Below are 11,873 nucleotides of genomic sequence, written 5' to 3' on the forward strand. Positions count from 1 at the left end.
TGCGGTCTAGCGTTTACACACTGCCCATCCCAGTTAAACACCACTGAACAAGTACCAGTCGATGCCAGTACCAAACACCGCGTCTCCGCCTCGCCCTGCGGGCCAGAGGATATTCAGGAGCGTGGGAAAACGGCCGGTCCCAAGGTTAAGCTTAGGCGGCCAACAGAAAGCGAACTGAACGCACACCTCTTTAGAACACTGACAACGCTGGCCCGGTGTTTTTAAAGCACGAACCTGGCCACCTCGAGTGAATCCCGCAGATGCCTAGAGAAGAGCCCGGTCCAGTCCCGGCCGCACGAAGCCCGCAGCCGCGAAAACAACTTTGCTGAGCCCGGCCTGGAGCGGGGGCCCCGGCGGCGACTCCGCCCTCAGCGGGGAGCGGGGAGCGATGCCCGGGGCGGCCGCGACGTCAGCGTCCCCGCCCCTGCCGCCCCTACTCCCGGCCAGGCCTCGGGGACCCCAGCCCCACAAAGGGGCGCAAACCCCAAGCAGGAGACGAGGAAGGGTAGGTGCCAGCCGCCGTCGCCCTTCGCAACCCGGGCCGTCAGCCCCGCCCCCACCGCCGCAGCGACCCCCCGCCCCCGCGCCCGCCGAGACCGAGGCGCTACCGCTCACACTGCCCCTCCCCCCGCGGCCGAGCCGGCCCCCGCACCTCCCCCGCTCGCGCGGCCTCGAGTCCAGAAGACCCGCCTCCACACACCGGGCCGCCGCCGCGGAGCCTCATGGGGGTTGGAGTCCCCAAGGCTTCCTTTGTGCGCGGTATTGGCGGGGCCTTGGACTACCACTCCCACAAGGCACCGCGCCCGCCCCCCCCACGCCACGCCCCCTCGCCGCTGGCTTCCAGTCGTCACCCAGACTACATTTTCCGACAGGCCTCACGGCTCTCCCGCCCTCCCTCCCGAGACACGAGCCGAACTGGGCGTCAGGTCGGGGAGCCGGTCGGGTTCCCGCTCGCCGCCGCCGCCGCCCCCTACAGCCACTCTCCCGCTTCTACCGCCGCGGGAGCTGCATCGTCCACTCTGCTCGGCGGCGGAACCCCAGTCCGGGGTCACAGAGCTTGAGAAGCGACGCGCTGAGCTCCCCATCACCTCCAGCCCGGGCGACCCCTCCCGGGTCCGCCCTCGCCCTGCGCAGCCGCCCGAGCCCCCAGCCCCGGGCGGCCCCTCTCCCGCATCCCAGCCCCTGCACTCTCGCAGCCGCCGCCCCCCGCCCGGAACATGGACTCTGACTCTTGCGCCGCCGCCTTCCACCCGGAGGTGAGTGAAGCTGTGCGTCCGAATCGCCCCCGACCACCCCCTCCGCGATCCTGCTCTCCTCAGGCAGCCGGACCCCTGGTCGCCCGGAGCGCCGCCCTCCCCTCCCCCCGCTTTCCCCTTGTCGGCCCCCCCGGGAGCCCAACCCCCGCCCCCTGCTCGGGCCCGCGCTCGGTCCTCCCCGCCGGGCCTCGCCTCCGCGTCCCCTCCGCGGACCTCTGCGTCCTCCCCGCGCCCTTTCCTCAGGGCCGTTGCGCCTATTTCTCTCCACCGGGCCGCCCCTCTCCGGCCTCGCGTCGCCCCGGGACCTGTCGGCGCCCCCAGCCCCTCCCCACCGGCCTGCTTACTCTTTCCCCGCCCCCGGGGACGCGGTCCGAGCCGCCGCCCGCCCCTGGCTCCGGTTGCTCTCGAGGAGTTTTAGGCCCCCCTCAGACCGGGGTCGGCTCCCGAGGCCCCCGGCTGCTCCCCCGATCCCCCGGGCCCGGTGGCCCGCGCCCCGCCCCCTGACTCCGCGCGCGGCCCAGTTGGCCCCCGCCCCCTACGGCTTTCGGGGGCCGCGTCCTCCAGGGGCCCCACCCGCTCTGGGGACCCGAGTCCTGCCCCCACCCATCGCCCCCCGGCGCGCTGGCCTCCCTCTTCGGGCCCCCGCCCCCCGCCCGCGGGCTTTGCTGGCTCCGCCCGGGCTCACTCCCCCTCCTTCCGGGGATCGGCCCTCGGGGCTCCTGGCCGCCCCCCCGCGCGGTTCCCTCCCCCAGCCGAGGCTCGTTGGGGTCGGGGGTGCGGGTGCGGCAACCGCGGGCGGGTGGGGGAGGGGAGGCGGCGCCGGAGCCCGCCGGTCTCGCTGCCGCCCCCGGGGGTTTGCAGGGCCTCCCCAGGCCTGGGACCCCGGAATCCTGCCTGGCGCCCCCCTCCCCCCACACACACACCCGCGGGATGGGCCCCGCACCTTCCGGGGCCGAGTGTCGCGGGGGGCGGCTGCCGCGGGAGGGCGGGTGGGGGCCGGTCCGCCATCTGCTTTCCGAGGAGGCGGCCGGGGGGGGTGGGCGGCGTGGAGCCCCCCCAGTCGCCGCGCCGGTTCCTCCCGCGCGCCCCCGGCCCGAAGCCGTCGCCGCCCTCCACTTGGCATTCGGGTTTTTGACCCACTTCTGCTGGTTCCCCGCCGAAAGAAAAGTTCTTCGCGGGAGTTGGAGGCCCGGGTGGCGGCCCGCGGTTCCCGTGGCTGGGCAGGCTCGCCAGTGCGGGGAGCGCGGTCAACGCAGGCCTTCGCCTCCGCTCCGTGGGCGGCCCTGGGGTCCAATGGGGTGGGAGAGGAGGAGGTTTGCTTGAACCAGGTAGAGAAAATAATTCTCTAAGGGGACTGACTTTCTGAAAGAAAACCCGCGGGCCGCACGCCTGCTCCTCGCGGCGGGAGGGGCGGCCCGAGACCCGTGTTCCCCATTTCCCCACCGGCTTTCCCCCAGCAGAGCGGCGGCCGGGTAACAGCACCTCGGGAAGGATGGGGGTGGGTCGGACAAGGCACTGAAAGGAACCGCAGGGAACGTGCCGGGCGAATAAACAGCAATACGGCACACTTGTTTTGCTTAGGAGCAAATGAGAGCTCCATCTCTCCGTGTTTCTTTCTCAGGAGAAAATCTCTTCTTGTGATGAGTGTTTCTAGATTGGGGCTGGGACCTGCGAGCAAAAACCTCCACTATTCCGTTTAAATGTAGAACTAAGCTTCGCAGTAAGGTTCCTAGTTTATTGTGAGCTGAGACAGTTGGGTGCCTGGCATCCCGACTGCTGGGAGAGTGGAGGGGACCCTCTGAGCACGAGAGAGGGGTCCTCAGGTGGCGCTAGCTTGGCAGGGTCAGCCAGGAATGAGCTCCAGGGTCCAGGTCTCTCAGAGCTCTGGAGAATGAGTGGTTGATTTTTTTTTTTTTTTTTGAGACGGAATCTTGCTCTGTCTCGGGGCAGGAGTGCAGTGGCGCGATCTTGGCTCACTGCAAACTCCGCCTCCAGGTTCACGGGATTCTCCTGCCTCAGCCTCCTGAGTAGTTGGGACTACAGGTGCACGCCACCATGCCCGGCTAATTTTTGTATTTTTAGTAGAGACGGGGGTTTCACCATGTTGGTCAGGCTGGTCTCGAACTCCTGACCTCGTGATCCGCCCGCCTCGGCCTCCCAAAGTGCTGGGAATTACAGATGTGAGCTACCGCGCCCGAGTGGTTGATTTTTGAAATCACTTAACATACATCAGTTACAGCTGCTGCAGCAGTTCATTCTCAGAATGGAAAATCTGTAGCAAAAAAAGTAGTTATTAGAGCTTCTCCTGATAGGCCTGTGGAGACTAATAGATAAAGTCAGAAAATGCCACATGAGCACTAAGAAATAGACTTTTGTACAAGTTTTTATCTCCCAGCTGATTTCCCAGCATTCTTGGCATAAAGTCTTAATACTCCTCTTTCTGCTTTCTGAAAATGGTGTTATTTCTTGACCTGAGCTTACCTTATCTTGTTTGTGGACTGTGTAAATCTAACGGTATTTTTTGAGTGGTTGACTACGAAAGTTCCAGCTTACCCGTAACTTTTTGTTTCCGTGATTCCTTCCGCCTAGAAGCCTGTCCTTCAAACACATTCCCTCTTCTCTCCCCTTAATAGGAATACTCCCCCAGTTGCAAGAGGCGCAGGACCGTGGAAGACTTCAACAAATTCTGCACCTTTGTCTTGGCCTATGCTGGCTACATCCCTTATCCGAAGGAGGTAATCTTCTGAGTTTCTGAGACCTTTCTTGATGAGTAGTCAAACCCAGTGCCTCCACTGCAAGCTTGTGGGCTTCTGACTGGTCAGAGGGTCAGTAGATTTGGAAGGGGCTGCTTGTGGTGACCCCAGTCACTAGTCTAGCAGAAATCTGTTTCTTGAGAGTTTGAATTAGCTGGGGAAATGGTTCTAAAACTCTGGTAGAAAATGCAGGCTTGTCTAGAAAATGCTTTAGTAAACTTCCTTTTTTTTTTGGAGTGGAAACTTGCTCTGTCTCCCAGGCTGGAGTGCAGTGGCATAAAACTCCAACCCCGGGTTCAAGGGATTCTCCTGCCTCAGCCTCCTCGGTAGCTGGGATGACAGGCTAATTCTTTTTTGTATTTTTAGTAGAGACAGGGTTTTACCTTGTTGGCCAGACTGGTCTCGAACTCCTGACCTCAGGTGATTCACCTGCCTCGGCCTCCCAGAGTGCTGGGATTACAGGCATGAGCTACCGCCCAGCCGGTTTAGTAAACTTTCAGTTTATTTACAAATAAAGTATGTGATATTTGCTTGCTCTTTTTGTTTGTTTGTTTGAAATGGAGTCTGGCTCTGTCGCCCAGGCTGGAGTGCCGTGGTGCAATTGTGGCTCACTGCAACCTCCGCCTCCTGGGAGGCTGATTCTCCTGTCTCAGCCTCACGAGTAGCTGGGAGCGTCACCACGCACAGCTACTTTTTGTATTTTTACTAGAGACGTGGTTTGACTGTGTTGTCGAGGCTGGTCTCGAACTCCTGACCTCATGATCCGCCCGCCTCGGCCTCCCAAAAGTGCTAGGATTACAAGCGTTGAGCCACTTCACCTTGCTGTCTGCTTGCTCTTAACAAGGGTCTGTAGTTATTGACTTTTGACCATGGCTGGACGCTATTCTTGGCCTATGTAATGCTATGAGGCAGGTGCTATTTTTTATCTCCAGTTTATAAGCTGAGGAAACTGAGGCATAGAGAGGGAAAACTTTGTCTTAGGTCATCCACTAATTAGTGGTGGAGCTTGGGGTTCAACCAGATGGCTGGACTCAGTGCACACGCTGCCTCTCTCTCAGCTCCCTGGCTGCCCGAAATGCGTATGATTGTCTTCAGGGACTCGTGGCTACAACTTGATGTAGATGAAGGAGGTTTTGTTTTTTACTTGCTGAGGAAAGGGCAGGATGGAGGAGAGCTGCTGTGGTGCTCAAACTTCAGGCCTCTTTCATATTCTGTTAAGCTCAAAATTGAACAATCCAGCTTTTTTTTTTTTTTTTTTTTTTTGAGACAGGTCTTGCTCTGTTGCCCAGGCTGGGGTGTAGTGGCACGATCTTGGCTCACTGCAGCCTCTTCTGTGCTGAAGTGATCCTCCCACCTCAGCTTTCCAAGTAGCTGGGACTACAGGCCCACCACCACGCCCACCTAATTTTTGTATTTTTAGTAGATACAGGGGTTCGCCATGTTGCCCAGGTTGGTGTCAAACTCCTGGCCTCAAGTGACCCACCTGCCTTGGCTTCCCAAAGTGCTAGGATTACAGGCATGAGCCACTGAGTTTGGCCGTAATTCTATTTTTTATAGAGACAAGATCTCATTGTGTTGCTGAGGCTGGTCTCGAGGTAGTGACCCTCCTGTCTTGGTCTCCCAGAGTGCTGGGTTTACAGGCACGAGCCACTGTGCCCACCTGCATTCAGTATATTTCTAGCAGGCAAATGGCCAGCATTGGTTTATTTCCATCTGCTATATAGGTGGCTAATGCCTGCTTTCTTTTCTTTTTTTTCTTTTTTTGAGATGGAGTCTTGCTCTGTGGCTCAGGCTGGAGTGCGGTGGTGCGATCTCAGCTCACTGCAACCTCTGCCTCCTGGGTTCAAGCAATTCTCCCTGCTTCAGCCTCCCAAGTAGCTGGGATTACAGGTGTCAGCCATCATGCCCAGCTAATTTTTTTGTATTTTTGGTAGAGGGGGGGGTTCACCATGTTGGCCAGGCTGGTGTTGAACTCCTGACCTCAGGTGATCCACCCGCCTCAGCCTCCCAAAGTGCTGGGATTACAGGTGTGAGCCACCACACCCAGCCTAATGCCTGTTTTCTAACAAGACAAGAAGAACGTTGCCACTATTTGCAAATGATATGCTTGTGATCTGAAGGAACTATAGAGTTTACTTCACTGCTTTGGGGCAGTAATTACCTAGTTGGATTCTGCAATATTTTGGAATGTCTAGTTTTTTAAGTGTCAGGAAATTCTCAAAACTAATTTAAATTCACTTAAAACAATATATCTTTTGGGAGGGCAAATGGAAGGAGAGGTTTTACAATCAGGGAACGATGAGCAGATAGGAGTGGGTGTCCACAGCACTCCTTCCCACAGACACCTGTTGCACATTGATTAATTTTCTGTCTCTAAGATGGGGCTGAGGGTTCAGCAGGGAGTTTCTTTCCTCGTGGCATCACATTAAACTCATGGCACTCATGGCACTGGGTTGTTTTTTTTTTTTTTTTGACACAGAATCTCACTCCATTACCCAGGCTGGAGTGCAGTGGCTCACTGCAACGTTCGCCTCCCGGGTTCAAGCGATTCTCCTGCCTCAGCCTCCCAAGTAGCTGGGACTACAGGCGCCACCACCACGCCCAGCTAATTTTTGTATTTTTAGTAGAGACGGGGTTTCACCGTCTTGGCCAGGTTGGTCTTGAACCCCTGGTCTCAGGTGATCCACCTGCCTCGGCCTCCCAAAGTGCTGGGATTATAGGCGTGAGCCACCACGCCCAGCCTAGAACTCATGTTACTGTTGCTTCAAGTGTGATGCTGATGGGCAGAGAAGCTCAAAGTTATGCAGATGTCTCTGGAGGTCTGACGTGGCTGGGTGGCTGGGGATGCTCTGCTCTGGGTTGGATCTTGTCACCAGTAACCGGAATCAACCACCTTTGTCTTTTTAGGAACTCCCTTTAAGGAGCAGCCCCAGCCCTGCCAACAGCACTGCTGGTACCATTGACAGCGACGGCTGGGACGCGGGTTTCTCAGACATCGCGTCCTCAGTGCCCTTGCCAGTCTCTGACCGCTGCTTTAGCCACTTGCAGCCCACTCTTTTGCAGCGAGCCAAGCCCAGTAACTTCCTGCTGGACAGAAAGAAAACGGACAAGCTGAAGAAGAAGAAGAAGAGGAAGCGCAGGGACAGCGATGCACCTGGGAAGGAGGGGTACAGGGGGGGCTTGCTGAAGCTGGAAGCCGCTGACCCCTATGTGGAGACCCCCACGAGTCCCACCTTGCAGGATATCCCCCAGGCTCCCAGCGACCCCTGCTCGGGCTGGGACTCCGATACTCCCTCGAGTGGATCTTGTGCCACTGTGTCACCTGATCAGGTCAAAGAAATAAAAACTGAAGGCAAACGGACTATCGTCCGGCAGGGAAAGCAGGTGGTGTTCCGAGACGAGGACAGCACTGGCAATGATGAGGACATCATGGTGGACTCAGGTGAGTGGTCCCTGAAGGATGATGACCCTTGTTGGCTTGTGGTTAGAAGAGAGGTTATTTTATTAAGTGGTCATCTCTCTGGGGCAGAGGGTCTGGTTCCTTCTGTACAGTGTGACAGCCCCACTGTCCAAGGAGGAGAAGAGCTGCAGGAATGTGGATATCGAGATGTTTAGGAAGGGGTTGATAGCCACTAGAGACAGCTGAGATTCTAAGACCTCAGAACATGAAAAGGGTATGGTTCTAAGTAAGCATCCAGGTAAGCATCCAGGCTGAGCGAAGTGGCTCCACCAGTAATCCCAGCACTTTGGGAGGCCAAGGTGGGTGGATTGCTTGAGTTCAGGAGTTGGAGACCAGCCTGGGCAGCATGGCAAAGCCCTGTTACTGCAAAAAATACAAAAAAAGTCTGGGCACGGTGGCTCACGCCTGTAATTCCAGCACTTTGGGAGGCCGAGGCGGGCGGATCATGAGGTCGAGTTTGAGACCAGCCTGACCAACATGGTGAAACCCCAACTCTACTAAAAATACACAAAAAAAGAAAAAATTAGCTGGGCGTGGTGGTGCGCGCCTGCAATCCCAGCTACTCAGGAGGCTGAGGTAGGAGAATTACTTGAACCCAGGAGGTGGAGGTTGCAGTGAGCCAAGATCGCGCCATTGCACTCCAGCCTGGGCGACAGCAAAACTCCGTGTCAAGAAAAAAACAAAAAACAATAGCCGAGTGTGGTGGTGTGTGCCTACAGTCCCAGCTACTTGGGAGGCTGAGGTGGGAGGATGGCTTGACTGCAGGAGTTTGAGGCTGCAATGAGGTATGATTGCGCCACTGCACTCCAGCCAGGGTGACAGAGTGAGACCCTGTCTTAGGAAAAAAAAAAAAAGTAAGCATCTCCTGGGTAATACCTGGTTCCCACACATTTTGGAGCCCCTTGTGCCTTTTCAGAGAGAAGTGTCAGCTTCGAGTGGCAATTGGAAGTGTTCTCGTCAGAGTAATGGGTTTCATGGAAGCCCAGCTGATGGCGAGGAATGATGGGAATTTCTCTTCCCTCCTTAAGAGTATCTTTCCTTCCAGATGACGATTCCTGGGACCTCGTGACCTGCTTCTGCATGAAGCCATTTGCCGGCCGCCCCATGATCGAGTGTAACGAGTGCCACACCTGGATTCACCTGTCCTGTGCGAAAATCCGGAAATCCAATGTTCCAGAAGTGTTTGTCTGCCAAAAGTGCCGGGACTCTAAGTTTGACATACGCCGTTCCAACCGCTCGCGGACGGGCTCCCGGAAGCTGTTCCTGGACTGACTGCTGGGTGGCGAGGAGGCTGTGAGCGTGGAATCGGAAGCGACAGTGGGCTTTTTTGTCCTTCTCTTAGTTGAGCACAGAACCCTCAGCTCTGGTGCGGGCAGATCCCTGCCATTTAGGTGCCTAAGCAAAAGGACAGGCTGTCCAAGGTAGAAACTGTACATAGTCGGTGACCGAATGCGACCCTTGCCGGCCAGCACTGCTGCCAGAGCTTCGTTCCCTGCAGTGGAGGTGGACTGGACACCCACGTGCAGCGGGTTTGGCTCATTTGAAAATGAGGGTCCATGGTAGCTGTGCGTTTTGCTATCATTGCTAAGAGATTCCCGCTGATTGGGCTCAGTGCCAGCTGTTACTCTGCTTCCACTGTGTTGGGGAGAGGTGTTCGGTTTCCCCGGCCTGTTAATGAACAGCCATACGTGTAAGCTTTTTCTTGAGTGTTAAGTCTTTTACCAAAAGTGTCTGTACAGCAGCCATCCAAGTTGCCCCTGCTTAGTGGCTTGCCCTCTGCCTGCCTCAGCTGCTGCCTGACCGGCTGGAGGAGGCACTGGAGGGAGGCCTCGGGCTCCCCTGGAAGGGCGCTGGGGGTGGTGGGTCAGCTGGTGGTTCTTAGGTTTCCTTCTGTTTGTTAAAAGGGACAATGTGGCCGCTTCTCTGTGGAAGGGGGGTTGGTTGGGGGGTTGAGGTGGCCCATGTTCATAACTCAGTTTCCTGTTTTGCACGATGTAAAAACCCTGTCTTTGCACGATACAGCCAAAAGTATTGGCTGATTTCTTGCTGAGCGCCCTCTTAGTTGGTGTGTGAGGTCTTGGTGGGGCCCAGGCCAGCTGTTTGCGAGTATGGGAACTCGTAGGTTCTGTCCTTGTCTCTTCCTTTCACCTCATTCTGGTAGCAGCATAAAGGTTAGGCAATCACTGGGACCCACATGGTGATCCTCTAAAGAATAGGGTAAAGGAGAGCTGGGAGGGAGCCCTCTCCGTTGGGTGACTCTTGTGTGCCCTTTAGACAGGCTGGCCTGTGGTTCCACAGGGCAAGGTTAGGACTTGAGTCTTTTTTTTTTCTGTTTTGAGTTGGTGAGTGAGTGATAGGGTAACATGGGCCTTCAGGATGACCCCTTGGAACTGTGCCGAGTTCCTTAAATCTCAGCTGGGATGCTGGACCTGGGAGGCCCCTGTGAGGGCCAGCTCTGGAGAAACGTGGGAGTTGATCCCGGAGGCTGTGGATGAACTCTGCTTGAGGGCAGGGTGCCCCGGAACACTGGTGGTTCTGGGGCTGGGAGGGAGAGGGGCTCCGGCTTTCTCTGAAATGAACACTGCTCTTCAGCAGTTCAAGTACTTGTTCTCAAAACATTTTCTAATTGATGGGCAGGTTTTCTAAGCATTGTTTCTAAAGGCATGGAAGGGGAAGAATGCTCAAGCGACTCATGTTTGTTTTCAGCGGGATGGGCTTGCGTTCTCCCTGCTGGGGGCTTCCCCTTCATGTGGCACCTTTGTGCCAGGCCACCAGGCAGACTCTTCCCACCTTCTCCCACTGAAGCACCAAGGGACTTGAACCGTAATTTGGCTAATCAGAGGCATTTTTTTGTCCTAGTATCTTTCACACTTGTCCAACCGTCTTATTTTTTAAAAGTTCTGTGGCTTGTATTGACATGAAACTAGAAAGAAATAGTTTCTGAAGCCAGTTTATTGTGAAGATCCCCAAGAGGGAGGTTCGGTAGAGAAAAATAGTAAGCTGGTTTAGAAACTGACGAGGGCAAACAGCCAGGACGCATTGGAGAAGAATTTGCCAAAGATCTGCCCTGAGATAATGCCTGTCCAGTGTCTTCACCATATGAATAACCAAAGCTCCAAAGTGTTTTTCTTCTTCTTAAAAAAAAAAAAATTCCACAAGCTTTTAAAGGTGCATTTAAGAATCCATGTGACTTTAGAGTGGAACTGCCGGCCCTGGCAACTGTCATGTGTGCTAGAAGGTTCGATGCCTCTGGAATGCATGTGATACTCATCTCCATTTTGTTTCCTTGATTGCATTTTTGTTCTTTTAGCAGATCTGTCCCTGTGGGTGGTGTCTAAGAAGTCGGACACCTTGGTTTTTGTGTTAGATTGAGCTGGGCAGCTGCAATCAGCTTCTTTATATGCAAATTAGGCATGACCCATCTGGGGTTCCTGGTTGGTGGCTAATGAAGTGAGGGGAGGGAGGGATGTCACTCCAAAAGTAGGCCCTCCCATCGGCTTTGGCCAGGCCAGACACTTCACATCGTTTACATGGTTCTGTGTAATTTTAAAGTTTATGTGTATAAAGCGAAGCTGTTTCTGTGAAACTGTGTATTTTGTAAATAAATATATTGCTACTTTGAGGTTCATGATTCAAGGTTCAGGCAATTGCGTTCTGTGCTGAAGGACAATTGTGTTTCTTTTCTCCTTGCTGCCTCCCCAAAGCATGATTACATCAAGTCTCTGGGAAGGCAGTGTCTCAGTGTGCACTTAGCAGGATGGAAAATGCCCACGGTGTTAAGGTACCTTGCTGATGAATTCCTCAGAAACAAACCACAGGACGAGTAGATGTGAATGGTTTTCGCAATTTCTTCATTAGATTGTGGATTAGCTCAAGCCCCAGTGAGTGGTTAGCCTACTTTTGATTTTTTTTTTTTTTTTTTTTTTTGGACTCGAGTTTTGTTCTTGTCACCTAGGCTGTGAAGTGCAGTGATGAGATTTTGGCTCATTGCAACTTCCGCCTCCCAGGTTCAAGCGATTCTCCTGCCTCAGCCTCCTGAGTAGCTGGAATTACAGGTGCCCGCCACCATGCCCGGCTAATTTTTGTATTTTTAGTAGAGATGGGGTTTCACCATGTCGGCCAGGCTGGCCTTGAACTCCTGGTCTCAGGTGATCTGCCTGCCTTGGCCTCCCAAAGTGCTGGGATTACAGGCGTGAGCCACTGCGCCTGGCCAATTTTTTTTTTTCTTCTCACAAGATGACGCCTTCCCTATAGCCTGCTTTGAGAAAGCTGCAGCCTCCTCAGAGTTTCTGCAAAGTCTGAACTGGAATCTCCCTCTCCTTCAGTTGCCCTTTTTGCCTCTTCACGTTTGGGGGTTCCCTGTGACCAAACTTAAGGCAGTGAGCTGTCTGGCCTCTGAACTGA

At 55.2% G+C, this 11,873-nt stretch overlaps 1 protein-coding gene across 1 annotated transcript; it reads left to right on the forward strand.

Moving 5' to 3' along the window:
• Nucleotides 1-888: 888 nt before the first annotated feature.
• PHF13 (PHD finger protein 13) lies at nucleotides 889-11,100 on the forward strand. The gene is made up of 4 exons (XM_032758765.2): nucleotides 889-1,256; nucleotides 3,890-3,991; nucleotides 6,917-7,451; nucleotides 8,515-11,100. Exons 1-4 carry the CDS (start codon nucleotides 1,218-1,220, stop codon nucleotides 8,739-8,741), a joined length of 903 nt encoding a protein of 300 aa, XP_032614656.1. The 5' UTR covers nucleotides 889-1,217; the 3' UTR covers nucleotides 8,742-11,100.
• Nucleotides 11,101-11,873: the final 773 nt, after the last annotated feature.

This window comes from Hylobates moloch, unplaced genomic scaffold (genome assembly GCF_009828535.3).
Source record: "Hylobates moloch isolate HMO894 unplaced genomic scaffold, HMol_V3 SCAFFOLD_9, whole genome shotgun sequence".
NCBI lineage: Eukaryota > Metazoa > Chordata > Mammalia > Primates > Hylobatidae > Hylobates > Hylobates moloch.

Coding starts and splice junctions, on each gene's coding strand:
- PHF13 (XM_032758765.2), top strand. CDS start 1,218: ATGGACTCTGACTCTTGCGCCGCCGCCTTCCACCCGGAG. Junction 3,992..6,916: donor ACATCCCTTATCCGAAGGAG/GTAATCTTCTGA, acceptor TTGTCTTTTTAG/GAACTCCCTTTAAGGAGCAG. Junction 7,452..8,514: donor GGACATCATGGTGGACTCAG/GTGAGTGGTCCC, acceptor CTTTCCTTCCAG/ATGACGATTCCTGGGACCTC.